At 31.5% G+C, this 27,094-nt stretch overlaps 1 protein-coding gene, 1 long non-coding RNA gene and 1 other non-coding gene across 3 annotated transcripts; 2 read left to right on the top strand and 1 right to left on the bottom strand.

Annotated features, from left to right (window-relative positions):
- Positions 1–4,304: 4,304 nt before the first annotated feature.
- Positions 4,305–4,410, top strand: LOC121214325 (small nucleolar RNA R71). The gene has a single exon (XR_005909908.1). It is a non-coding gene; the product is annotated as a small nucleolar RNA R71 (small nucleolar RNA).
- Positions 4,411–6,251: 1,841 nt separating this feature from the next.
- Positions 6,252–14,615, bottom strand: LOC107920941 (uncharacterized). Its single transcript, XM_016850774.2, has 4 exons — positions 14,388–14,615; positions 8,337–8,512; positions 6,533–6,658; positions 6,252–6,443 (listed from the first exon to the last, which is right to left on the bottom strand). The coding sequence occupies exons 2-4, from the start codon at positions 8,497–8,499 to the stop codon at positions 6,373–6,375; spliced, it is 360 nt and encodes a 119-aa protein (XP_016706263.2). The 5' UTR covers positions 8,500–8,512; positions 14,388–14,615; the 3' UTR covers positions 6,252–6,372.
- LOC121213632 (uncharacterized) lies at positions 9,757–11,674 on the top strand. Its single transcript, XR_005908995.1, has 3 exons — positions 9,757–9,994; positions 10,211–10,266; positions 10,492–11,674. It is a non-coding gene; the product is annotated as an uncharacterized lncRNA (long non-coding RNA).
- Positions 14,616–27,094: the final 12,479 nt, after the last annotated feature.

Below are 27,094 nucleotides of genomic sequence, written 5' to 3' on the forward strand. Positions count from 1 at the left end.
ATTATTAAATAATTCAACAAATTTCCAATAGGTTATAATTTTTAAAAAAATATATATGTATGACATCAATGAAGTATATGTAAACTGCCATGCAAGATGCCACGTCAACTTCTCTAAAAATGTTAACAATTTAATAAAATTTTCCTTCCCAAACAAAGAAATTTGACTAAAATTTGAAACTTAAGGTTAAAGTAATAAAAAAATAGAACCCATTAGCAAAATGGATAAATGTTAGGAGCTAAATTTGTCGTTATGCAACAAAGCTCTCTAAAAAACTCTCCCCAAAATTCGTTATCAAATCTCACACAACAGATATATCTATGAAATCTTTAAATAATGTTACAAAGACCCATTAAATAGGCTAAATACGGAGTGTTAATAAAATTAAAATATCATAGATTAATCAGAGTTCAACTAGGAAAAGATTGCAGAGTTTAATTAGGAAAAGAAACCCGATATTTGTGGGAACACATTGCGACGTCGTCTCTGCTTCACTATTTCAAACGTTGTCGCGTCAGACCTGTTTTGGGCCTTCATCGGTTGCTCGTCGATTGTCTTTCTAATTACCTGCAAAAAGTTCGATACATGCAAGGCATACCCACCACGTAGAGTTTAAACCTTGGTATTTGGGTGCCAACAAAATGCCTTATTGCTTACTTATTTTGTTAGCAAAATTTAGTGTAAAATATATTTTAAATTAAACAAATTAGTGTAAAATATTTTAAATATTGTCAACATTAAAAGATAATTGTTAAAAATATATTTCATATTTAAAAATTTACTAATGCACTTTTTGATAAAGTGTTGAAAAATTTCTATCAATTAAGAATTAATATTTTCAGCAACTTAATTTTTTAAACACCTACAATGAAAACTGCTAGATAAATTTTATTCTACAAAGAAAAATAATAGAAAATTACAATTAATTCTTGCTGCTTGAAGCCATCTTCCTACTAAATTTAACATAAATGACCAATAAAAAATACTAAAATAAAAAAATTGTAAAACAAAAATTAATTTATAATATTTACAAATTTAATTGAAATTTGATGGTTTAAAAATTATGTATTGCCACCAGAACCGTCCGATAACTCATTGAGTTCTACAATCGAATTTTTTTGCCTCTATTGATCATCACAGTCCGTCCAACATAGTCCCTTCCAACCGGGATCTTTCCATTTGTCCCGCTCCTTCGAATTTAGCTTACTTGCACTTACACAAGTACCTTCAATCAAGGTTGTTAGGGGTTATATTGAATAAAATGAAACATTCCTCCCCTAGTAATCTCTCACTTTGGGAATCATGACTGCATTTGAACACTTTTATTTCACCATCGATTTTCATTATTAATTCACTTTTTTCGAGATCGATGGTCGATATAGATGTGGCCAAAAATGGTCTGCCCAACAGAATATAGATCTTTTGATTTTCCTCAAATTCGAAGACTACAAAATCTATCAGGATTATGAAGCCTCTCACTTTTAACTAATACGTCCTCTAGCACACCTTTTGAGCGTACTAGGGACCTATCGACTAACTGTAGTGTTATCGAAGTATTTTTTAACTCTCCTAATCCAAGTTTCTAATAGATTGATCGAGGCATTAAATTAATATTGGCACCTGAATCACAAAGAGCCTTATTGAAATGCTTATCCCCTATCTCTACTGGAGTTGTAAAACTACCCGGATCCTTTAATTTTGGGGGTATCTTTTTCGTGATGATAGCATTACATAAGGCGTCAATATTGATTTGCTCACTCTTTTTCAATTTCTTATGCCTTGCCATAATTTCCTTTAGGTACTTAGCATATTTCGGGATTTTATCAATGAGTTCTAAGAGTGACAAATTAACATTGAGGGATTTAAACAAGTTAAGAAAACTTACAAAATCTGCCTCTTCCCTCCTCTGTTTGTCCTTTAACCTTGACAGGAATGGTACATTTGTTGTGCTCAGCTTTGAAATTGCTGACTCAACCATCATTTTCGCTATTTCTTCGATTGGATCTTTATGCTTGGTTTCCTCCACAAGCTTATCAACAAACTCGGATACAACCTCTTCTTCATGTATGGGTGTACTTGGGTTATCAAGTGTCTTACTTGATCGCAAGGTGATCACTGTTGCGCGTAAAATAACTATTACAATTGTGCAAGTGTACACGCTATTCAAGTAATAAAGTGATAAGTAAGTATCGTCTCCACAAGGATCGGAAACTGGTAAGAAATTGAGTACATTAAATATTAGGAAATAATCTCAGAGTGAATAAGAAACTTGACTAATGAATTACTGAAATTAAATGATAAAGAACAAAGAATTGATATGGCAAATAAAATGATGTGGCAATTCAATTCACAGAGAATATCAAGAGTATTTATGTTGTTGAATGAATAGGGTTGGAATTATTTAGGTGAAATGTTCATATCAAAATTATGCCATGGCAAAATATTGCCTAATCTACTGCCCAGAGATTCGCTATTGCGATCTGCCTCTTTCGGTAGCTAGATCTCAAGCTAAAAATCTAAGTTCATGTACGTCTACAGAACTTGGGATTGATAACTGCAATGAACGTCCTCTCTATACAACTTGCAACATCTATGTCTAGAGTGCTACGAATATTCTGTCGAGTAGTCGCTTGCATCAAACGATTCAAGATCCAATATTTTTAACCTTTTCAGAATTAAATACATCTAAGAACACACCATACATTCAATTATGTTTAGAGCTTGCATGCATGTATTTAAAATAAGCATAAATCAAATGTAACAGTGATATAGACAATCTCAAATCCTAGGCATTAAAAATGATAAAACATTCACCCAAACAACTCCAACCCATAAAAGACTTAGTTCATTGGTGGAAAAGTAAACATCAAAATAGAATCATTCATCAATATTTCTCAAATAATTTTGAATCACAGAAATTTGAATCTAGAAAATAAAGGCAGAACTGCAGGAAGTTATTTCCACACTCCTTCTCCTCTTAGTTCTTTAGATTGCTCGTGAATCTAGGATAAATTTCTCTTCCCCTTCCTCACATCTGTATTCTGCTCTCTTCTAAGCTTCCACCCTTTTCTTTTTCTGGAATTCTCCAATGGAGTTCTTCTTTGTGCAGAGAGAAAATTACTATCACCAATCTCTTTCTCACACTAATTCTCCCCCTGTTTCTTCTTCTCTTTCCTCTTTTATTGGGTGGATTCGTCCCTCTCAGCACAAATTTGTTTATACTCTTTTTTAGGGTGGTTTTTCTGGTACACGTCCAACTGGCTGAGAGTGACATGGATAGAGTACTGAGTCATCTACCTATAATTGCCATGGCAATTGTGTTGACAATCAATCTCACCATTTGCCACAGTAATGTTTCACTTCCCTTATTTTCTTTCTACATCCTCTTTATCCTCTTCTTCTACCTGCACCTGTGTCCAACCACAACCACAACTTTTCCTTCCCCAAGTAATAAAAGTAATAACTGATGAACAATATAGCGCAATCCAAGCTTTGTTATGCAATGTTCTAAAATTATCCTAAAAATGTAGATGTATTTACTTAATTTCAAATAATTAATTCTATCTAGAAGCCTAAAATATAACTCTTTTCAAGAGTTATCAATCACTACATACTCCTTCCTACCTCTCCGAGGGTTATTCTCAGTGTTACTGGGGATGCCTTGAATAATTTGTTTTTGTAACAAACCCATTATTTGGCGTATCTACTCTTTTATGTCGTTTATCTCCGCTCAGGTTTGAGTACATTATGAATGTATGACTTGCATCTCCACTTTGATTTGATCTAATCGTTGACCACATATAATGCGGTCATTTCCCATAGGTTTCTCTTGAGGTATTTGTAAATGCAGAGGTTGGTATGAAGGGTTAGGTCTATTTTGCCATTGGTTTCCTCCTTCTTTATTACCTCCCTAATTGAGATTTCGGTGATCCTTCCAACTGGGATTATACATGTTTGAATAGGGATTTCCACTTCTATTACCTATATAGCTCACCTCATACGGTTGGTTTTTCGAGTATGAATCCACTCTCACAGGCTTGATAGTCGTCTCCAAATGGTTCAACTTATCTAAAATTTATTGGTATTTATCTTGTTCACAGATCGCTTTCATTGTTGGAGGCTTTGGTTTGCACGTGAATCTCTCATTCAACCACATATACGAGTTCATGGTCATGTCACTTATAATTTGACATGCTCGCTCATAAGTATGGTGTATAAGAGATCCTCTGGCTGCTCCTTCTATGTCAGACTTGATGTTGCTATCTACACCATGATAGAATACCTAAATTTGAAGCCACTCTTGCAATCCATGGTGAGGGCACTTTTGTAGCACTGATCTGAAACACTCTCATGCATTGTATAGTGTTTCACCTTCAAATTGCTTGAAGTTGGCAATATCACGTCTAAGCTGGATGGTTCTACTGATAGGGAAAAATTTATGTAGAAATTTTTCTACTAACTCGTCCCATGTGGTTATGTGTTTGACCATCGATATGTCTTGTGGCGCAGTAGAAAAATTATTCTGACAATCATCAACCATGAATCCATGTACGAGGAATGAATCGAGTTGAAATAGGGTTGAAGATATACCTCTTAAAATTAAAAAATGACGAATAACGTTGTTGGTTGAAATCCTTTGTGCGATGTCAGTCCTAGCCACAACAAAGTGTCTTGGCCTCTATGTAGTCCACCCAGTTAAGAATGAAAAACAAAACTCTTTGAACTTTTTGGCTGCTAGGCCTCGTTTGATTTTCTTACTCACACTACATAATCTGGGATTGTATTCTTTTTATTAATATCATGTATATTAAAAATAAAATAATTCCCCTTTTACTTTTTAGAGAAAATCATAGAAGAAATTGAAATTATATTATTTCCAAAACAATACTAACTTCCATAAATATTAACTCTAGAAAGATATTGCGAATCGTATTTGCCAGGCAATCTATTTTCCAAGTAATTCTATTTGCCAAGTTATTTTATCCACCAGACGATGCTATTTGATAGGCAATACTGTTCGCCGGGCTATTTTGTCCACCAGGCAATATTTATTTGCCAAGGATAAGAATCCGACGTAATCATATGTAGGAGGGTATACACCCATTATATTGGCGTGAAGTCTATTCACTTTAATCATAGAGTGACCCTGTAGGTTCTTGTAACGTTGGTAGTAATACTAGAAAATTTCTAATGTTACAAGTAATAAGTGGTGTCTAACAATGCAACATTGCTACCCAAGTTACAAGAAGTCATGATTCGATATAACCTTTCTATGATAAACTTTTCATGTATCATATTCTTTTATCTTTTATATCTAGATTGGACACAAGTCATGGTATAGTCACACTTGTATTGCCCAATATCATATTTCTTGATATTTAGAGTAGACTACAATAAACAAATAAGTGTGATATCTCATATAAACTTATTTGAGCATGGCCATGCATTTCTAGTCTTACTCTATCAAGTGACCCAAAATATTACTCTCATTATGTAGGAGAGATAAACCCTATCTAGATTAATCATATGCCACTACATAGATTATGCTATATCTAACATTAGTATTTGTAGTTCAACCTGTTACGGTAGACGTTTGACTATATCAAAATATACAACTCACGATGTTGAAACAATGATGATCTCAAGTCTGAGGATCATATACATAGTTATAACTATGAGTAATGTTTGTGACTATTACATAATAATCCAAGAAACATACTCATGGTGGGTTAGTCCGGTATGATGTTCTCTAACACATGCTCATGTATTAATTTTGACATCCTTATATCAATGACAACACTTTGTCATCAATTAACTACACATTAGTCTCAAAGTATTATTATTGTCTAAGCCCACAATAATACTTGACAAATGACCTTTTAAAAATAATCATATTATTCTTAGGACTTTATTATTGATCAATTTATTTATATACATAGAAAAAGAAACTGAAATAATAGTCTTATACGTTTTATGTGTGAACTGGAAATTAATCACGAGCTTAGTTTGCATAGAATGTAAAATTGGACAAATTACGTAAATAGTAGGTGGCCTGTGAACTAATTAAATGATGATGATTTTATGAAGAGACACATGATGTTTTAATGAATCTTCCTAAACAATATTTATACGTATTGCTCTGCTATACTAGAGGTGATCATGGGCCGAGACGGGCCCAAAAAAATCCCGCTTCCTAGGCCCGGGCCCGACTCGGCCCGTTTTTTTGGTAAACACTAAAATTGTATAAAAAACTTGCAAAATATAAGCAAACAACCAAAATATCCATACATTATCCAATCTATATATTTAATTTTATAACAAAATATAAATTGTAAACTAAATTAAATTTTCAACAATTAGAAAGGAAATATCCTAAAAAGCAACCGAAGAAACATCATCCTCATTGTCCTCATCGTCCTTATCGTCCTTTTTGCAACCAATTTCTAACAAGAAATAAGAATAAATAATTAGATAATCAAATTGATGAAAAAATAATATAAAATTACAACAATAAAATGAGAATAATAATTACTTGTTGAAAATCCCTTAGCTCGCATCCAATCATCCAAGCAAACAACGACTTGAACCGTTTTTGGCGTAAGTGAACTCTTCAAAGGTGTGATAACTTTCTTATCCATGCTAAAAGCCGATTCGGAAGCTACATTCGATATTGGAATTGCCAAAAGATCACGAGCCAATAATGAAAGCTCATTGTACCGAACTAAACTTTTGCTCCAATAATCTAAAACATCTATTTGACTATTCAACTCAAGCTCCGGTTCTTCCAAATAAATGTCCAACTGTGACTTTTCAGTCCTAGTGCTAGATTCATCTAAATACCATTTATAATCATCACTTTCATCAAAATATCCCCCAAAATTAGCACTATTAACATTGTGTTCATCCAAACCAGAATCAACAGGATTTTTATCCGAAACATTAGAACTCTCAGCCAAAGAGGAAGACGTGGATTTGGATTTCTTAACATACTCATCAAACAAGAGTCTAAGATTGCTAAGAATGGTTTCAACAAAATCTGAAGCATGAATACCATATATTGTTTTAAAGTAATACTGCACATAATTCAACTTGTAATGAGGATCTAAAATTGCAGCACATAACAATATCAACGAATACTCAGCCCAATACTTATTAAATTTCTCTTGCATTTGCTTAACCATTGGAGTTAAAAATGAATAAGGACCTTTAACTGTATCAAGCAAGACCTTGTGAACCTTCCTAACCCTTCTAAAATAAAGATTACCCTTTGGATAATTAGAACCAGAAAAAACACAAGTCACATCATAAAAGACTTTCAAAAATTTGCAAAGAATAGCAATATTTCTCCACTCCTCGTTAGAAAGTGAAAACATTTGATAATCTTTATCCCGTTGGCCCCAATAATCTAGCACATCTTTATAGTAAAGAGAAGATTCAAGCATCAAATAAGTAGAATTCCATCTCTCACACACATCTTGACGCAACTTTTTGGTCACATTCAAATGAAAACTTTTGTCGGTCGCATCATAAAATCTTTTCCTACGAATTCCTGACTTTTACCTAATTCTATTTTGAATCTTACCAACAACATCATTAGCAAGTTCCAAACCAGCTTTAATTATAAGATTCAATATATGTGCACAACATCTAACTTGAAAAAAAGCACCATCACACAAAATAGCTCGGTTTGCACGAAAATGTTTTTTAAGACAAGAAACCATAACATCATTATAAGAAGCATTATCCAAAGTGATGCTAAAATTTTTCTTATCTATAACCCATTGAGATAAACATAAAACAAGTTCATCCGCTATGTTCAAACCATCATACGGAGGAAATAAAGCTCTAAACCTTATGATTCTCTTTTGTAGGTTCCAATCTTTGTCAACCCAATGAGCAGTAATGCAAATATATTCATCATTAGTATGCTCCGAGTTCCAATTATCGGAAGTTAGACAAATTAAACCAGATGCTCTAGCCAACTCTTCTTTAACATGATCTCTCTCTTTTGCATAATACATTAGGACATCCCTAGCAGCTGTATGTCTACTTATATTCTTAAAATTAGGACTAACAATTCTCATCATGTATCTAAATCCCGGTTCTTCAACTGTCCTAAATGAATGCTTGCCACACACAAGAAAAGTAGAAATAGCTTGACGACACTCATCAGCATCAAACTTGTAGTTTTTTTATAGATGGAACACCTTCTGGTGATGGTTGAGTGACTATGGTGTATTGAGTGATGTCCTTATTAACTTTTTTCAAATACCTATTTAGGTGACGTCTTAAATGAGAGGTTCCACTAGAAGACTTAGCAGAGAAGATAGTCTTACAGTGATTACATTGTGCCTTCAATTCATTTTTGTTCTCGCAATCAAGCTTTGTCATTTCATCCCACACCTTTGAAGTGGTAGACTTTTGACATTTGAGAGCACTTTCATACTCATTAAACCCATCGTCCACAGGTATAGGAGTGTTCGAACTAGCCATAGTCATAAAAATTCAAGTCCTGAAATCCAAAAATAATCTTATTTATAACTCGGTTATTGAATATATTATATATATTCATGTATTAAAATTATATACATGTATTAAAATTAAATAATCTTATATATATTTATATACATATAAATCTTATATATATATTTATATATATATTTATATACATGTATTAAAATTAAATAACTAAATATATTTGAGGATTCATCAATGTCATGCACCTTCGAAATGGCCCTACATTTGTAGGTAAATTACAATTTACGACATCTAATCATAAAATTATTGGATTTTAAATTTCATTTTGGGCAATTAATGACATAGTTAATAGTTTTCTAGTATTTTATTAAAAACGGTAAGTAATTATTTTAAATTTAAATATTTTTAATGTTTGACATGTAACACTATATTTATATGACATCAACATTTAATGTGTGAATTTCTTTTTGGTAGAAAAAATATAACTTAAAACTAAAAATTCAAAAAGTTACAAATTTTGTAACAGTATATTAAAACATTATATTACCTTAAAAATTAAGGTGTAGTAGTTAAATATCAAATTTAGGCATAATAAAGAGACCAAAATTAAAATTTATTCATTTTTTCCAAAATTACAAAAAGGGGTAAGACATAGCAAACCTAGAAGAAAAAAAATCATGTGTTAGTTTGTAAGATTATTTCAACCTCCAAAACCAAAAGAAAATGCTCTATATGTGATATATTTATATTATTTTTACTTTTCAAATATAAAAGTGAAGAATTATATTATTTTACTTTTTCAAAAAGTTACAAATTTTATAACTGTTTTGAGAAAATAAATATAATATATTTTAATTAATACATATTACATAATAGTATAATACCGAACTCATATATTGCACGAGATAATAAACTAGTTATTTAACTATGCTAGCCTTGTGATACAAGATCAAATTTGTCACATGTCTTTAAGTAATACTAAAAAAACACACATCATTTAGGAAAAGTCGCTAAGGTTGATTGTTTCGAAGGAAAGGGTGTGAGATAGTGATAGCAACCTGCCTAGGCCTACTGTTTTTCTGCCTCACTAAATAGCTTGTTTCTTCAATAAAACAAAGCAAAAACAAAAATGATGAGATTAAATGAAGAAACTAAGCTTGTGATCTCAACCTGCAAATTACATGCTCTATAAAACATAAATCAATTCTCATCCAATAATAATTGAATAACACAATTTTGCTCTTAATTGCTCAACTACTCTTACATCATGTTTGGTTGCGGGGAATAGGAATGCATTCCCCCAATTCGGTGGGCCCACCACCAAACGTTAGTTTTGTTGGCTGTAATGATATTACAGCCTGATTCCATTCAGGCCCTATTACACCCATCTGCTGTAATAGCCATTCATTCCCTTCAGCACTGAATAGGGATTCCATCCGCCGTTTCTTTCCTAGTTTCCATTTTCTGCCCTCAGCTTCATCTTCTCCTACGTTTCCTTCTTTTCCAGATTGCAGAGGTAATTTTTTTCCTTCTTTATGATTTTTCCTTCTTACGTTTGGGTAGTTAGAAACTTTTCTGCCCTCAGCTTCCTTCTTCTACGTTTCTTTTTTTCATTTTATCAGGAACGAAAAAATGTTTTTTCACTCTTTGCTTAAAACCCATTTCTTGGGTTAGGGCCGGGAAGATCATTTTTTCTTTTCTTTCTACTCTTAACTCCACAGCTGCCTGACAGGTCATTACCAGTTTCACTCTTTAGCAGCTCACACTCTTTCCTTGTTTATTTTACAGGTTAGTTTTGTTTCACCTCTAATCTGCAATATTTGTTATATGATTTCCATTGGGTTTTTCTTTGACTGATTCTATTGCATGTTCGATTGAACAGAATTGCCTTCTTTTGTGTTTATGGATTATCACTATTGTTGTTGTTTAATCGGGCATGTAATGTAATGATGATAGTTTAGATCAATGATACTTGGACAGTCCATTCATCCAAAACCTCATATTTTGCTGTAGGCTTGGCATCCATGGTTTTTTCAGGTTGAAACCTTGCTCCCCTTTGGTGGTGTATTACCAAACTTCCAGTGTAATTGACTAAATCTATCAGGCAAAACATCACCTGCTACCTCATTTATCGGAACTGCATCAGAAATTTCTTTCAAATATTTTGCTGTGATCTTTACTTTTACTGAATCAATGTTACTATACAGATTTTTTTTATCTTTGTTGTTCCTGTGAAAACAAGAATGAAGGAAAGGGTCAAAACTAGGCGCTTTAGGCTAGCCTCGATAGAGGGACGGATATGGTTATTCACTCGTCTAATTAGAGAAGTTGTGCATGGGAAATTAGTGCTTTTAAGAATAAATAACGAGGATGGTGTAGATGTGGTGAACAAGGGTTGCTATAACGAAAATCTATCACAACAAATCAATATTGATGATAGAGGTATTGCTATTTTTTGGTTGCATGTAATCCCTGCCACAGTTATGTACAGTTCACAGGGTCCATTTTCTTGTCCTGAGAAGCTAGGGTCAATTTCATTCAGTGTAGAGTTCTTGAAAATTATACTGATCACTCTGCTGTACTAAGCCCAACCATTGGATTATTTGAGTTCCAAAGTCACAAAATATGCTAGAATTTATTTTGTTTAGTGAGCAACTATATCTTATAATTTTTTTCTTGGTATAGAATCACATGTTATGTGTTGTGATTTTGAAATAATCTTGCTGTGTGGTGTTGTGGAAGTTTGCTTTCAATTGATTGAGGAAAAAGGCAGACATTTACTTTAATGATTAGTTGCTATTATGCTTTGCCCGCTTAATATTACATTTGTGATTATTTCTTGGGAGTTTAGTGAGTATTCATGAGGAGGGGGAAAAACAGAGCAACTCTTTTTATCTAGCAGTTTTTATCTCATAAAAGAAAATATAATACATCTAAAAAGGGTTTTAGTCTGATATGTTGATATACCCTTATTTGTTTTATTTCTTGTTTGATTATTTGTTTAGTTGAGTAAGGTGGTAGTAACAGTTTGTGGAAACCAGTATTGAATGACTATTGTGAGTTGTGGGATTGTTAATTATTGATCGGGGCTGCATAGACTTACTTGAAGAAAAAGTATTGAGCTTTAGCCGATGGGGAAGAACTGTACTCTCGTTTCATTTGGTGATTGAATAAAAACAAATATGGATTGTGTTGATTCTTTTTTCTCTATGTTATTATTTTTGTTCTAACTATTATTACACTAAACAATTCATAAAGTTATCTTCTTCTAAGCTTTCCTTTTTCGTTTTACTTCATTTGTGCATCTGATTTCGTTTACAAGTTTAAAATAAAAATCATTTTTTCTTTATTTTATAATTCATTTTAGTTTTTTTACTATAAAAAATGTTTTTGTATTAAAATTTATTTAATATTTTTAAATGCCATTTTGAATTAATCAGACTTAATGAATTTCTATTCTGTTCAAAAGTTTTGCTTTTTTATTAGTAAATTATCAAATGAAATAGTTGGCTGTATGATTAAAATATTAAATATTATTATATTTATAATTTTTGTATTGATTAACTAATAATTCGAGTAGAAGTTTGCGGACGAAATTCTAAAATATTTTAAGAGGTGATATATTACAGTTTTTTTTTATTTTTACTTAGAATAATTATTTAATAGACGGATATAGAAAATTAATTTCATAAACGAGATTGAGAATTTATAATTAGGTGCTTTTATTTTATACAAAAATAATTTATTATGAGTAAATTTTAAAATCTTTGAAATTTCAATTTACTTTTATCAATATATGAGTAAATTACAATGTGTTAAATGATGATAGTGTTGTTTTCGATAATATAAAAAATACATAGACAGTTTCATTTGGCAATATTGACGGTTTCTTATAATAAAATACCGTTTTTTATTTAACACTATATTAATCAATTGGGTATCTTCTTATAATAAAATTTTATAACATATGGATTATGACATATAAACTAATGAAATCATGTAACCTTTTGTTAATATATGAATATTATGTTTATGCAAAATATAATTCTCAAGTTATTTATTACTTCTAATATTTTTTTTATTGTAGAATAATTAAATTATTTGTTTCACTAATGATATTTTAGCATATTAAATATGTATTGCAGTTTAAAAATAATAAAGTAGATTATATATTATTTTTATAGTATTATATATTATGATTTTAGTAAATTCATATAAGAATAATTATATTAAGAGTTTTATTAAATTATATATTTTTTATTAAATTATATTTAATAATAATTATGTTAAAATATGATTAAATTATTTATTATTTATATTAATAATCTTATTAAAATTTAATAACAATAACAATAATCATCTACCTAAAAAAATTTCTGCTAAGGGTATTCTAGTCATTTTAGTTTTTTTTCTTTATGCTATTACAACATCATTCCATTCAACCAAACATAAGAATACTATTACAGTTCTATTCCATTCCATTCAACCAAACAATTGAACTATTACAGTTCTATTCCATTACAACTCTATTCTATTACAGTGAACCAAACGTGCCCTTAATCCTATAGCCTCGTATTGAAATACAAAACTCACCTCAAGACAATTTTACGGTAATGATATATATACATATATATATATATATATAAGTTGCTTTCTAAAAATGAAAAAAACAAGTTTCCAGATGTCAGGATTTAGGAACCATATGCTAAAAAAAAAAAAATGAGTGTTAGGTAATTAAAGATCTTAATTTCGAAGAAAAATATAGCATCTAAACCGACATTTGTGTTCATGGGAAATTATTTTATTTTTAAGAAAAGGATTAATACAGTAACATAACACTTTACTACATTATTTAAAATTAGTAACTCTTTACTCAAACACTTTCAAAGAAGCAAGGGATGAAGGGGAAGAGTTGCATACTGAAATCGATTCACTAAGCTAGCTTAACTCTTAAACTACCTGAACTAGAGAAGCGGTACGAGCTACTAATAGCCCACAATGGATGATATTAAAAATTAAAGAAATTTTAAATTTAAATTTGGTCACTATAAAACAAAAGAATGAATATGAAGACAGAAGAAATTTGGTTAGCAAATAACAAAATAAACAAAATTTGAGTGCGAAGATGAAAAACAACAGGTAGCAGAGAAGACTATCAGGTTCAGAAATTTGAATTTTTAACACAACATGGTTTCTACAAAAGTATGTTTCCTTATTTACATTGATATGGGGAGAATCACAAGCGAAACAAATCCACATTAGGTGTAAAAATCACACAACACTACAACAAGTTTAGTTCTAGAAATCATTAACAGCCACTGTATGTATTAAAATCTCCCATTAGAATTTTGTCTCCTTTAACCTGCATGGTTCCTAATAGGCTTACTACAAAAGGCTATTTGAGATCCTTTTTCAAGGCTCAAGGTACTCTGACCGACCTATGAGACCGATTAAGGAGGGGGAACTAACTCCCAAATATTTTCATTAATTTAATATAATTTTATTTAGACAAAAATGAATTCCATTTTGGTCAAAATGTTTGAGGTTATTGCTGGAAATGTTACTAGAAAACTTTAAAAAGAACAAATAATAATAATTTTGTTAAACTAAGCAGAATACAGATTTAACATACAATCCAGAATACAAATTGAACATACAATCCAGAATACAGATTCCAAAATTCCAGATTTAATTCCCCCCCGAATATTTAGTGTCTTAAAATCAAAAAGCAAAAAATATGAAAAATAATTTAACAAATTAACATGCAGAAAAGGTGTAGACTGTAGAACTGAAGATTTACAAATCAAAGGGGAAATAATTAGAGAACTGAAGATTTACATTTTACAAATACAAATTACATAAGCAGTTAAGCACCATAAAAGAGAGGAAAAAAAACACTATTAATATACCTTTGAAATTCAAAGGTAGAAGACGTTTGTAGCTTCGCTCTAACCTCTGATTCTGGAAATGGGTGGAGCCGTGGAGGACCGGAGGTGGATCAGTGGAGGTGGATTAGTGCCAGAGGTGAAGGTTGAGAAAAAAAGGGAGGAGGGCAGTCGGGCACGGGGTTAGGGATTTGTGGAAGAGGGGAAACAGAAAATGGGGGAAATGGGTGTTAAAGTAAAAATGTTAATGGGGGAATTGGGAAATGTATTAAAAATAAAAGGTATTAAAATATATATTATATAAAAAAGTAAAAAAAATTTTGCCCGAGGTACGGCCCGTTTTCTAAACGAGCCTAATTTTTTGCCCAAGCCCATATTTCGAGCCTATATTTTACCCAAACCCTCCTATATTTCAGGCAGGCCGTCGGGCCAGGCCGGGCCGCCCGGCCCTTGATCACCTCTATACTATACTATTTTCAACCTTGTGAATTGGTGTTTTCCAACATTTTACTACATTACGATTTTGATCTAATCATTTGTTTTTAAATAAAATGACTTCTAAAATCGTTCCAAATATAACCTTTTAAATACACTGTCACCTGCATGGATGTTAATTGAAGTTTTTAGAATATTTGCTTGTTAATAATTCAATTTACGAATTATGCTGACAACCTAATGATAAGAGTAGCGAAGCGAACACTTTAGGACTTTACATATTTAAATGATTAACTTTGTGAGGTATGATTGGTTGAACGGTGTGTTTTGTGGTGTTTTGATAGAAAGTCACTTCGGTGGCTAATGTGACGTTCGAAATTTGGGTTGGACCGTCCAGTCAGGTTTGGGGCACCACATTTAGTGGTATCAGAGTCAAGTTACAGAAAAATCAGTTAGAGCCACGAGTTTTGTAAAACTATTATTTTTGAAAATATAAACAAACTGATTTTAAAATTAAATTAGAAATATTAAAATTTTGGATGAAAATACCCTTGCATGAAAATTAATTGCTTGAGTTGGGGTAGGAATGGGAACATATTGCCTTCCTCAAAAATGCTTTCTTTGCAGGTTATGCCTTGGATCACTTGTTACTTCCCACTCTTCGATAATGTTTATTTATTGTTTATAGTATGTCCGATATGCCTTCTAGTCAAGGTAGTGAGAGTGCACCCAGGCGAGGTATGTCGTCAGTGCCACTTGTGTTTTCTACGGAGCAGGTTCCTTTAGAAGTTGGTTTTGAGCACGAAAAAAGGGATTTTCGATTAGTCTGGCTTTTCGAAACGGTTAGATGAAAGGCGTCAGGAGTTTCGAAGGTTTGATAGGAATGTGTGGCGTGAGTTCCGGCTGAGTCAATCTCATTCGAAGAACGCTAAAGTGGTTGTTACTAAAGGACCATCGAGAAATTCAGAGTGGCCATTATGTGAGTACTGTAATCGCAGACACCTCGGTGAGTGTTGGAGGCAGACAGAAGCATGCTTGAGTTGTGGATCGGAGGGGCATCAACTTAGGTACTGCCCGAAGAGAGATATGGTTCCTCTGATTCAAAAAATTGCATTTGTGAGAGCCAGAGGCCGAATACAAGGTGATAATGGGTGGTCATTTTGTGAGCATTGTGGGTGTAAGCATTCGGGTAAGTGTTAGAGGTTGACTTGGGCATGTTTCCGATGTGGTTCAAAGGAGCATCGATTGAACGACTATTCGAAGAAGGTTGAGATTGCTTAGACTCAGGATTCTGCACCTAGTAGAGACCAAGACTCGACCGACGAGGTAGTAGGTATTTTTACTTGCCATCAGTCCTTTCATTTTTTCTAGTTGATCTAGGTGCTACGGAATCAGATATTTAGGGAAATTCTAGTTGAGAATTCCAATAGAGACTATTAAATTAGGAATAATGATTAAGAGTTCATTAGAAGAGAGAGTCGTAGTGAATAGAGGGTACTGATAGAGATTTTGGCACAAGGAAGTAAGGTACTGCGTAACGAGAGGATTTTGTGGCATAACTGCAAAACTATAGAGGCTATTTAGGAATCCGGGTATGCAAGGAGACGTCAATAACCTTATCGATTTAGTTTAGGTAATTTTGAGGATGAAATTCTTTTTAGATTGGAAGAGTTGTTACATCCAAAAAATCGGTTTAGTAGAATTGGGTATTAGGTTGTGGGCTCGAAAGAAAAATTGAGTTTAATATCATAGAAATTAAAATAGGATAAAATAATTAAATAAATAATAATGGTAATAATAAAATATTAAGATGATTATTGGGTCTAAAATTAGGTGGTGAAAATTTGGATTAGGTGACAGGTTATTAAATAACTTAAAACAGATTTTAAAAATAAAATCAGGTTTGAAAGTAATTGAGAAAAATGTGTTGTAATTAAACTAAGGAATGATTAGAAAAATAAGGGAAATCAGGGAGTCTTTAAAAGGCAATTTTCCCATAATTAAAAAAAAACTTTTCATCTTCCTTGCTTCTTTAAACACCCTGCCTCATTCCCTCCTATTTAGCTTCACATTCAAAATTTTTCCCAAGTTCAAACTTGATATTTTCTCCCAAAATTAACTTATCCTTAGTGATTTTCGAGCTATTCAAACTCCTCAACACTTTCTAATTTTTTTTAAAAGAATATTAAATCCTCATCAAATTTGTCATTATTCTTCTTACTTTCAACTTCGGATTAGCTCCACAACTTTTTTTTCTTCAAATTGAGGTAGTGTCTTAACTTATTATGATTAGATTAAGGTTGTTTTCTAATTTGGAATTTAATCAAGTGTGTTGAGAATTTTTAAGATTAAAACTTTTTAATTAAATTTTTGTTCAACAATGGTGAAATCCAAAATAATGAGTAAACCTACTATTTTTGATTGATTTCTAGTCTATTTTTAACTAAATAGAAGGTATTTGAACTCAATTTGATAGATCGATATACAATTTTAATGAATTTTGAGTTTCCCATTTTTGTGTGTTCGTACAAGCTTAATTTTTTGGAAATTTTAAATTCATGAGATTAGATAAAATGAAAGGTTTATATTTGTAATAATAGGTTAAATAGGATGTTTAGAAACTGAATTAAGGTTTAGGAACAAAAATCGAGTCAGGAAACTTCATATTTCAGTAAAAGGAGTTGATTTTGGCTTGAAAATGGTGGATCTCGTATTTCTTGGCTAAGATTTGGTTTTAAAGTGATTTATAACTTATTTTTATCTAATTAAAAGATATTTGATCTTAATTTAACAAAATCCTTAATGAATTTAAGCAAATTGAATGTTTTCCTCTTTTAAAAGGTCATATAAGCTTGATTTTTTTGGAAAAATTAGATTGGTGAAATTGGATGAAATTGATGGTTTTTATATGCAATTAAATGATATTTAAGATGTACGGAGTTCAAATCTAAGCTTATAAGTGAGATTTAAGCGGTTAAACACTTTATTTCGGCAAATTTAGTTAAGTTTTTGGTATAGAGGTTAAGAGGCTTTAATCTATGATTTTGGAATGGTTGAATGGTGTTTGTTGTTGTTAGTAATGCATTGGTAATGTGTTTGATGTGTATGAAAAGTACCAATTCATTTGGGAGCTTCCACAAGCATGGAATAAGACAAATTAAAGCTTACTTGAGCTTGGTAGTTGAAGCAATGATTGCTAAGGTGAGTGGTCTAATATATTGCATTTAAACTCCAGTACGTAGGCTAAGGTAACATATGAAAATCCCTTGCTTAATTAATATGCGAACCTTGATTTCTCTTGGTGCAAACCATTACAATTTTGTTTGAGTGTGGGTATGCATGCTGTGCAATTTTAATGAGCCAAATGCATGAATTTAAAATGTGCATGTAGTTATAGGAATAAAATAGGCAGGCTGTAGCTATAAACAATGTACTTGACGTGATAAGTCTGTGTGAATTGTGCATTTAATTATTGCCTGTGTGTGTGTGAGCATAATATTAAAGGCGAGCTAATGTATTAAAAAGGTATGTGTATATATGCAATATATATATATGCATGGGTTTTGTTATATATATAATACATATATGTGTATGGGTCTTGATTATATATAATATATATATGCATATATGGGTATTATTTTATATATAATATATATGTATATGGGTTTTGTAATGTTTGCGAACTAATAAAGAAAAATATATAATGTGAACTCTTATAACATGCGAATTTTAGTGATAATGTACATCTATGCATGCACGAAGCAATATGTGAATTATGAGCTTTACGGTAATGCAAGCTCCGATTAGTCCAAAATTATATTATCAAGAAACGCTAGGTGCGAGCTCAACTATAATACGAGCCAATTATTTTTGTGTACTGTGTTATATTGTGAACCATGTTAACTTAGTGAATTATATTATTATGGAAAACTGTGTTAATTTGGTGATTTGTATTAATATGGCGAACTGTATTAATTTGCCAAACTATGTATTGTGAGATTTTGAGTTGTATTGTATATAAGCTAAGCTATTGCGTGCCCTATGCTAAATAAAATATGCGAACAATGATTTATGTGAGTGATTTTGAGTCGTGAATGATATGTGAATTGTGTTATGTGTGCAATATATGTTGCATGAAGGTTATATTGTTTGTGAACCATGCTCAATTGTGAATTGTGAATTGCTAACTGTTTTATAAAGTGCGAGCTCTGCTTAATTGTGAACGCTATTATACTGAATATTGTGAATGTGTTAAAGAGATATGTTGGCACTGTGACCTTATAGAACCATTGGATATAGTTGGCATGCCATGGGATTTTGAGTACTCACCCTCATTATTGCAATGGGCATTGTGCCCGGAGATAGCGTTAGAGAGATAAGGGAATGTCGAGCTTAGCTCCATTCAATGGAGACAATGTAGGGCTCTATAAGTCGAGAGTGTTAGAGAGTGTGAGCATTCGTGCTACATTTAATTAGAGACAACGTAGGGCTCTTTGAGTCCAAAAGTGAGGCATTATAAGGAGATCCGTTTATCCAATGTGTGGTGATAGAGTCCACTTATAGGTGGTGATAGAGTCCCCTATATGTTTCATAATCACAAAAATGTCAATTTATCATTATTTGAGATATATGAGTTATGATGTCGTATGAATGAATTATTATATTGAATAAACTGTTATTATGCATGAACTATTATTTTATGTGAACTGTCTATTCTATGTAAGTTTTTTAATTCGTGTGAACTGCTATCTTATGTGAGCTTTGATAAAAAGTGAATCGTTTAAGTATGCCTATTTCACCTAACCTGACTGATGTGTTTAGTTGTAGTATGTTTGAGCACTCATTGAGCTTTCAAAAGCTCACCCACTCTTTTATATCATTGTAGTGATTTAGCTATTAGAAAGGTGGGGAAGTGAGTTATCCAAGTGATACATAACGAGGCTATACCTTGGTATGTTGATGTGTTTGCAAATCAAATTGAGGAAGGCAATATGGGACCAAATTATGGGATTTAGAATTAGAACTAGTTATAATTGTTGGGTTGTAATTGGACATTATGGACTTTTTAATTGATTTGATTTGGAACTTTTATTAGTGCTTCAGATAGATGATTGAATGGTAGATTGTGAATGCTTGATGAATGGTATGAGTAATTGTTCGACTAACTTAAAAGTACAGGTTGAAGAGCCACTAGTTATAGAGGTAAGTCTTATATGTTTTATGTATGATTTGGAAATTATTCATGAGCTTAGTTTGCATGGAATGTAAAATTGGACAAATTACGTAAATAGTAGGTGGCTTGTGAACTAATAAAATTATGATGGTTTTATAAAGAGACACATAATGTTTTAATGAATCTTTCTAAACAATATTTATACGTATTACTCTATTATACTATTTTCAACCTTGTGAAATGGTGTTTTCCAACATTTTACTACATTACGATTTAGATCTAATCATTTTGTTTTAAATAAAACGACTTCTAAAATCTTGTCAAATATAACCTTTTAAATACGTTATCACCTACATGAATGTTCAATTGAATCTTTTAGAATATTTGCTTATGAATAATTCAATTTACAAATTATGCTGATGACTTGATGATTTGAGTAGTGAAGTGAATGAATGACTTTAGGACTTTACATATTTAAATGAATAACTATGTGAGGTGTGATTGGTTGAATGGTGTGTTCTTTGGTTCATTGGTGTTTTGATGGATAGTCACTTCGATGACTAATGTGACATTTGAAATTCTGGTCGGACCATCCCAATCGGGTTTGGAGCGCCACAATTTAATGTCTATGGCATGACATAGGACCTGACGTGAGCCTAGGCCCTTCAAAGCTATTTTTGTCTACACAATAAAACTTATACGAAGACTTAGGACATGCTAAGGACCTAATTAGGGCTACTAACAACTCTATAAATATGATGCTAAGGGTTCATTGTATCCAAGTCTTCTTGGACGCATCTAAAAACCCTAATAGTTTAGGATTTGTTTTAGTTTAGTTTTCTCTTTGATTTTCTAAACTCTTTTGTTCTTTCATCTTGAAATTAGTTTTGATCTAAGATCTCTTTTATAATATATAAGTATTTCAGTTTATTTTCCTTTGCAAGCGACAATATCCTTTTCCCAGTCGAGAGATTTACTACTCTGCACTCAATCGACATCGACTTGACTATTTCTTTATCTATTTTCTCTTTTGATTTAATTGTGTTTATTTACATGTTTATTTCAATTGAGATTGAGATTATGAATATCATGAGTAGCTAATTCCCTTAGGGGAAATTAATGAGTGGATGTGGGAGCGATTAACAGAGAAATAAAAGTTTCCTATAGAATTAGTTGGTATAAATTACGTGTTCTTAAACCCTAAGCTTGACAACCTTATGAAGAAATCAAAGGTTAAACGAGGTTGGTAGATTAGCTTACCGAGTAAATTGTGATTTATCTTGGTTAAGAAAGTGAGGTTGGGAGATAAGCGAGTATTGATCAATTAATTAATTAATTAGAGGTTGGGAGGTAATAATTAGTTAGTTAATAACTAATTCACCCTAAAACTCGAATACGAAGTTAATTACAACCACTAAAACGAGTTAATATTCCTAATTGGTTTAGTTATTTGTTTATTTTATTGTGTATTTATCTCTTTTATGAATAATCCTAATATATAATTTAATTATTACTATTTAGACTTATTATTGTAAAGAGATTTTCAATAGATATAATTCATCCTCCGTTGGGTACGATCCTCAAAATACTTTTTTATGTTCCGTTGTAACACAATACTATATTACAATTTGACCTGTATACTTGCGGACAGTGCTATTGTAATTTCAAATATATATGGTGTAGTATTTTTCAATCGAACGTTCGTACGTTTGGTGGCGGTCATTCTTAAATACTTGAGTATATGCTTAATTACTTGCTAGTGTCTTGGACATGGATTCACCTGATATCGACTCACCAAACCCACTGCAAAACAAATATTTGGACATATGCACTACATAACATACATGAGACTTTCTATCGTAGAAGCATAAGAAACCTTTCTCATATTTTTCTTTCTTTCACTATCTTAGGACAATCCTCCAAAGAAAGATGAAATCTCGATACAAAGGTTTGAGTTCCCTTATTAGAATCAGTCATTGCATAACATTCCAATATCTTTTCATGTATGAATCTTGTGATAATTCTATCACTTTATTCTTTCGATCCTTTAGGATTCAAATTCCTAGAAAAAAATTAGCTTCTGCCAAGTCCTTCATGTTAAACTATTGGGTTAACCACAGTTTAACCGATGACAATGTCCCTACATCATTTACAATTAGTAGAATGTCATCGACATATAGTATGAGAAAGACCACCCCTCCATCCCCAATACGTTTATAAACAAAAGGTTCATCTATGTTTTGCTCAAATCCAAAATTTTTAATCATTTGATCAAATCTTTGATTCTATGAGTGGGGTGTTTGCTTAAGTTTATATATGGAGCTAAGCAGTTTGCAAACTTTATGCTCATTTCCTTATATCATATAGATGCTCTGTTCAAGATAGCCGTTCAAGAACGCTGTCTTGACATCCATTTCCAAGTCTCGTAATCAAGAGCAGCCATAATGGATAACAATATGTGGATTGAATTGAGCATGAAAACTGGAGAGAAGGTTTTTCATAATCGATACCTTCTTTCTGAGTATAAACTTTTGCTACAAGTTTGGCCTTGTAAGTTTTCACTTTTCCATCCGTATTTCTACTATTCTTTTAGACCCACTTACACGCTATGGGTTTTATCCCTTCTGGTAAGTCTACAAGTTCCTACACTAAGTTTGAATCCATAGAATTCATCTCAGCTTTCATATCTATTTCCTAGAGCTTGAAATTAGCACTATGCATCACTTCATCATATGTGAGTGGGTCTTCATCTTCCCATTCGACAGTATTAATGTTTAAAAAACTTCTACCAGATTGGAAGAACTTAGGCCTGCGAGAGACTTTCTCATTGTGATGAAGCACTGTATGTTGCTGACCGTTTATAGGTTTACTATTAAGAGTTGGTTTGAGAACAGTTTCTATAGGGCTTTGTGTATTTCTCTAAAGTTCCTTGAGTCCTTCTTTACTTCGAGGTTTGAAGTCATTCATGTAACTTTCCTCAAGAAAAATAGAATGAGTTGAAACTATCACTGTTTGCTCTTTTGGGTTATAAAGCAAACCATCCTTTATTCTTTTTGGATATCCCACAAACATGTACAATTCTGTCAATGAATGCAACTTCCTCACATCTTTATCCAATACGTGGGTCAGACATCCCCAAATCCTTAAATGGTTTAGATTTGGTTTCTTACTGTGCCACAATTCGTATGGAGTTCTAATTGTTGACTTATTTGGTACGTCATTCAGAATATAGAAATTCGTTTGTAACGCATATCCTCAAAAGAAGATTGACAACTTTGAATAACTTAGCATCGAACAAACCATGTCTAACAAAGTTCGATTTCTTCTCTCTACCACGTCATTCTATTGTGGAGTGTTTGGTGTGGTTAATTGGGATAGAGAATCATATTATCTATGAGATACCCTAAGAACTCATCTGATAAATATTCCCTACCTCGATCAGACTGAAGTGCCTTTATGGGTAAACCTATTTGTTTCTCTACATCTGCACTAAAACCTTTGAATTTATGAATTCACTCTTGCGGTACATTAGGTACACAAATCCATATCTAGAATAATCATCAATAAATGTTACATAATACTCGTAACCACCTCTTGAACTGACGTTCATGGGGCCACATACGTCAGTGTGCACAAGTTCTAAGGGTTTCGAGGCCCTCGTTCCTTTTGCATTAAAATATAGTTTAGTTATCTTACCTTCTAAGTAAGATTCTGTTAGAAAAAACTAGTTTGAAAATAGTTTTCTTGCACGTGAAAAATTAAAATTTTGAAAATCGACTTGGTTTGTGATATTTATAGCAATAAACCTTACCGAATATACATTTTTGTTTTCTGATAAGTGGATCATTGACGTTTTTCGGCTTTCATGTAACAACCCATTTTTAGTGGTGTTGAAAATAGTGGTTCCAGGACCACAAATCTAACGAGTGAGTTCGTAAATATTATTATTTAATATTTATGAGTCAAATATAGTATTATATTAAATTTTGATTTGATAATTTTTTTATTTAAATGAATAGTTAAGTTCAACTGGCTTGTCCTTAAAGTCAAGTGATTTTGGAAAATGAGATATCAGGACCTTATTTCTATAAATCGAGCTTATAAATATTTTTCTTAAATATTTACGGAGCGATTATATAGGTATATTGAAATTTGGTCTAGAAATTTTGATGTTTGGATAGTTAATTAAAGAAAAAGGACTAAATCGTAAAAATTACAAACAAAAATCGTTATAGATTTATTTGTATTAAATGTTATAAAATTATGAAATGAAGGTTTTATAATGCAATTAGAGCTTAAATGTTCCTAATGGCCGGTTAGTGGATGGAAATATGTTTATTTTATAATAATTAAATGTTAAATAATAAACAAAAGAAAACATGTTCAACTTCATCAAATTTCCTCCCAAAACCGATTCCTCCATAGCTTGAGAAACAAAAGAATTGGCCAAGCTTTAATCTCCTCGCATGGTATGAAATTCAAGCCCATTTTTAGTAATTTTTATATTTTTGGAATCGTTGTAGCTTAATCTAGCTAACCCAGGGACTAATTCAAAAAAAAGTTAAATGTTCTTGATTTATGCCATTGATGAATTTGTGATGTTTTTGAAGTTTGATGATAGATTATTAAGCTTGATAGTTAAATATGACTATTTTGTAAAGTGATTTTTTGATAGATTTAATTTTAAGGACTAAATTGATAAAAATAGTAAATTATAAGAAATTCTTGTGAAAATTTGATAATTATGGGCTGTATAGGGACTTTATAAAATTTGGGTAGTAGTGATTTGGTTAAATTGTGATAGATTTGAAAGTTTTGAGTTTATGAACTAAATTAAATAAAAGGTAAAAGTTTAGGGTAAAAGTGTAAAATGTTGATAAAGGGTTATATATGTGAATTTAAGTGTTTTAAAGTATTTTAATTGGTTAATTGAATGAAAATATTATATTTATATTAAGAAATGGATCAGTTGGTTGATAATCGTAGGATTGGAAAAATCATCGAGTAATCGTTGTTGAAGTGTTCGTAGCTATTGACATTAGGTAACTTCGTAAATTGGTTAAGCTAATTAGTTTTTGTTTTTGTGATATAATATCTATCAATATATGTTGTGATTGAGTTCATTTACTTATTAAATGGTAGGGATGAAATAAACTAAATTGTAATACTAATTAAATTCGAGGTTATGTTTGAAAATGGGAAACTACATGGATGAACTTTTGTGATGAAATAATGTGTATATGACTAAATGATATAGATATGAAACATGGCTCGAATGAACCTCGTGAATTCTTAGGATACAAATGACATGTCATTAGGGTTATTTATCATTTCGGGTGTTGGTCTTGGATGTTCTACTGATGGCTGAGGTTTTGCATTTGTTCTGGATTCTCCACAGCTCGTGTGAGCAGCACTGTGTAGTTTACCATCCTAACCCACAACTCGTGTGAGCAGGCCCATTTCATAGCTTGTGCGAGCATATACAGTTATAGTTACAGTTGCAACTTGTGTGAGCATCGTTTCCGTGTATCCGATGTAGTTTCATTTGGTTCATAGGGTGATAAATGTAATAATGGAAAAATGTTATATGAAATGGTTACATGGAAAATATATATGTGAACAAAGACTATGGATATAACTTTAATTAAAACTTGAAATGTTAAGTGAAAATGAGATGGTTGAATTGAGTTTTTTTATGTGATTACTTGTGCATGATTCATGTCATGAAATAATTATATGAATCGATTATATGAAAATAGATATATGAAATGGAACATTGGATATAGATCTTTGAAATAAAATGTGAGTTGTTAAATGAATAGGTGATGGTTGAATTGAGTTTTAAATGTGCTTACTTGTAATGTTTATGATATGTAACAGCCCGTTTTTCAATGGTGCTGAAAACAGTGGTTTCGGGGCAACAAATCCGACGATTGAGTGCGTAAATGTTATTATTTAATATTTACAAGTCAAATATAGAATTACGTTGAAATTTGATTTTATGATTTTTATTAATTGAAAGAATAATTAGGTTCAAGTGGTATGTCGCTAAAGTTAAGGGGTTTTAGAAAATGTGGTATCGAGACCTCGTTTCTATAAATCAATCCCACAAATGTTTTATTAAATATTTACGGAGTGTTATTAGGGTCATATTAAAATCTGGTTAAGAAATTTTAACGTTTAAATAGTTAATTAAGCGAAAAGGATTAAATCATAAAAGTTTCAAAAGTAAGTTACTATTAGATAATGGTGTCAAATGGCTAGAAAAGGATTAATAAGGGGACTTAAATGGAAAATGTACCATTTAACATTATAGTGGACGGTTTTGATGGCAAATTTCATGAAATTTAATGGTTAATAAATGGAAAAATGGTAATTTAATTAATAAAAGCATAAATTCAAAACTGTCAACTCCTTCGTTGAGAATTTATTAACCTAAACACCATCGCAAGAAGAACCAAGGTTCGGCCATTGATATTCTCATGCATGGTAAGCCATTTTCACCCGTTTCTTGTAATTTTCATGTTTATGAGATCGTTGCAACTAGGTCCAGCTAACCTATATCTCCGTTTTCAAAATTGTTAAAAATTTTTAAGCTTGTCATTTATGAATTTGTAGTGTTTTTGAAGTTTGATAATAGATTTACAAGCTTGATAGTTAAATATGACTACTTTGTAAAGTGATTTTTAGTAATTTTAATGTTTATGGATTAAATTGTTTAAATGATAAAATTTAATGTAAATAGTGTGCAACAATGAGAAATATGGGCTGTAATGGACCCCTAGGAAAATCTGCTAACATGGTTTTTCATTGATTACGATTAATTTGTGAATTTCGAGTTTAGGGACTAAATAGTATAAAATTTAAAATATTAGGGTAATTTTGTAAAATGATGTTGTAAGGGCTTACTTGTATAAAATTTTTTATTTAAGTGCTGAAATGATATTATTTGAATGAAAATATTATTTAGATCAAGAAATGCCACAATCGGATTTAAATCGAGGAAAAGCTAATGTCTCGGATTAGTTATCAACTCTGCTTTTGCAACAGTTGTAATCGAGGTAAGTTCGTATTTCAATTAAGTAATTTATTTGATTTTTAGAAATAAATTGATACTTATATA

The sequence above is a fragment of the Gossypium hirsutum genome, chromosome D01 (assembly GCF_007990345.1).
Source record: "Gossypium hirsutum isolate 1008001.06 chromosome D01, Gossypium_hirsutum_v2.1, whole genome shotgun sequence".
Classification (NCBI taxonomy): Eukaryota; Viridiplantae; Streptophyta; class Magnoliopsida; order Malvales; family Malvaceae; genus Gossypium; species Gossypium hirsutum.

Coding starts and splice junctions, on each gene's coding strand:
- LOC107920941 (XM_016850774.2), bottom strand. CDS start 8,499: ATGACTATGGCTAGTTCGAACACTCCTATACCTGTGGACGATGGGTTT. Junction 6,659..8,336: donor GAAGGCACAATGTAATCACT/GTAAGACTATCT, acceptor TATCGAATGTAG/CTTCCGAATCGGCTTTTAGC. Junction 6,444..6,532: donor AGCTAAGGGATTTTCAACAA/GTAATTATTATT, acceptor ATTTCTTGTTAG/AAATTGGTTGCAAAAAGGAC.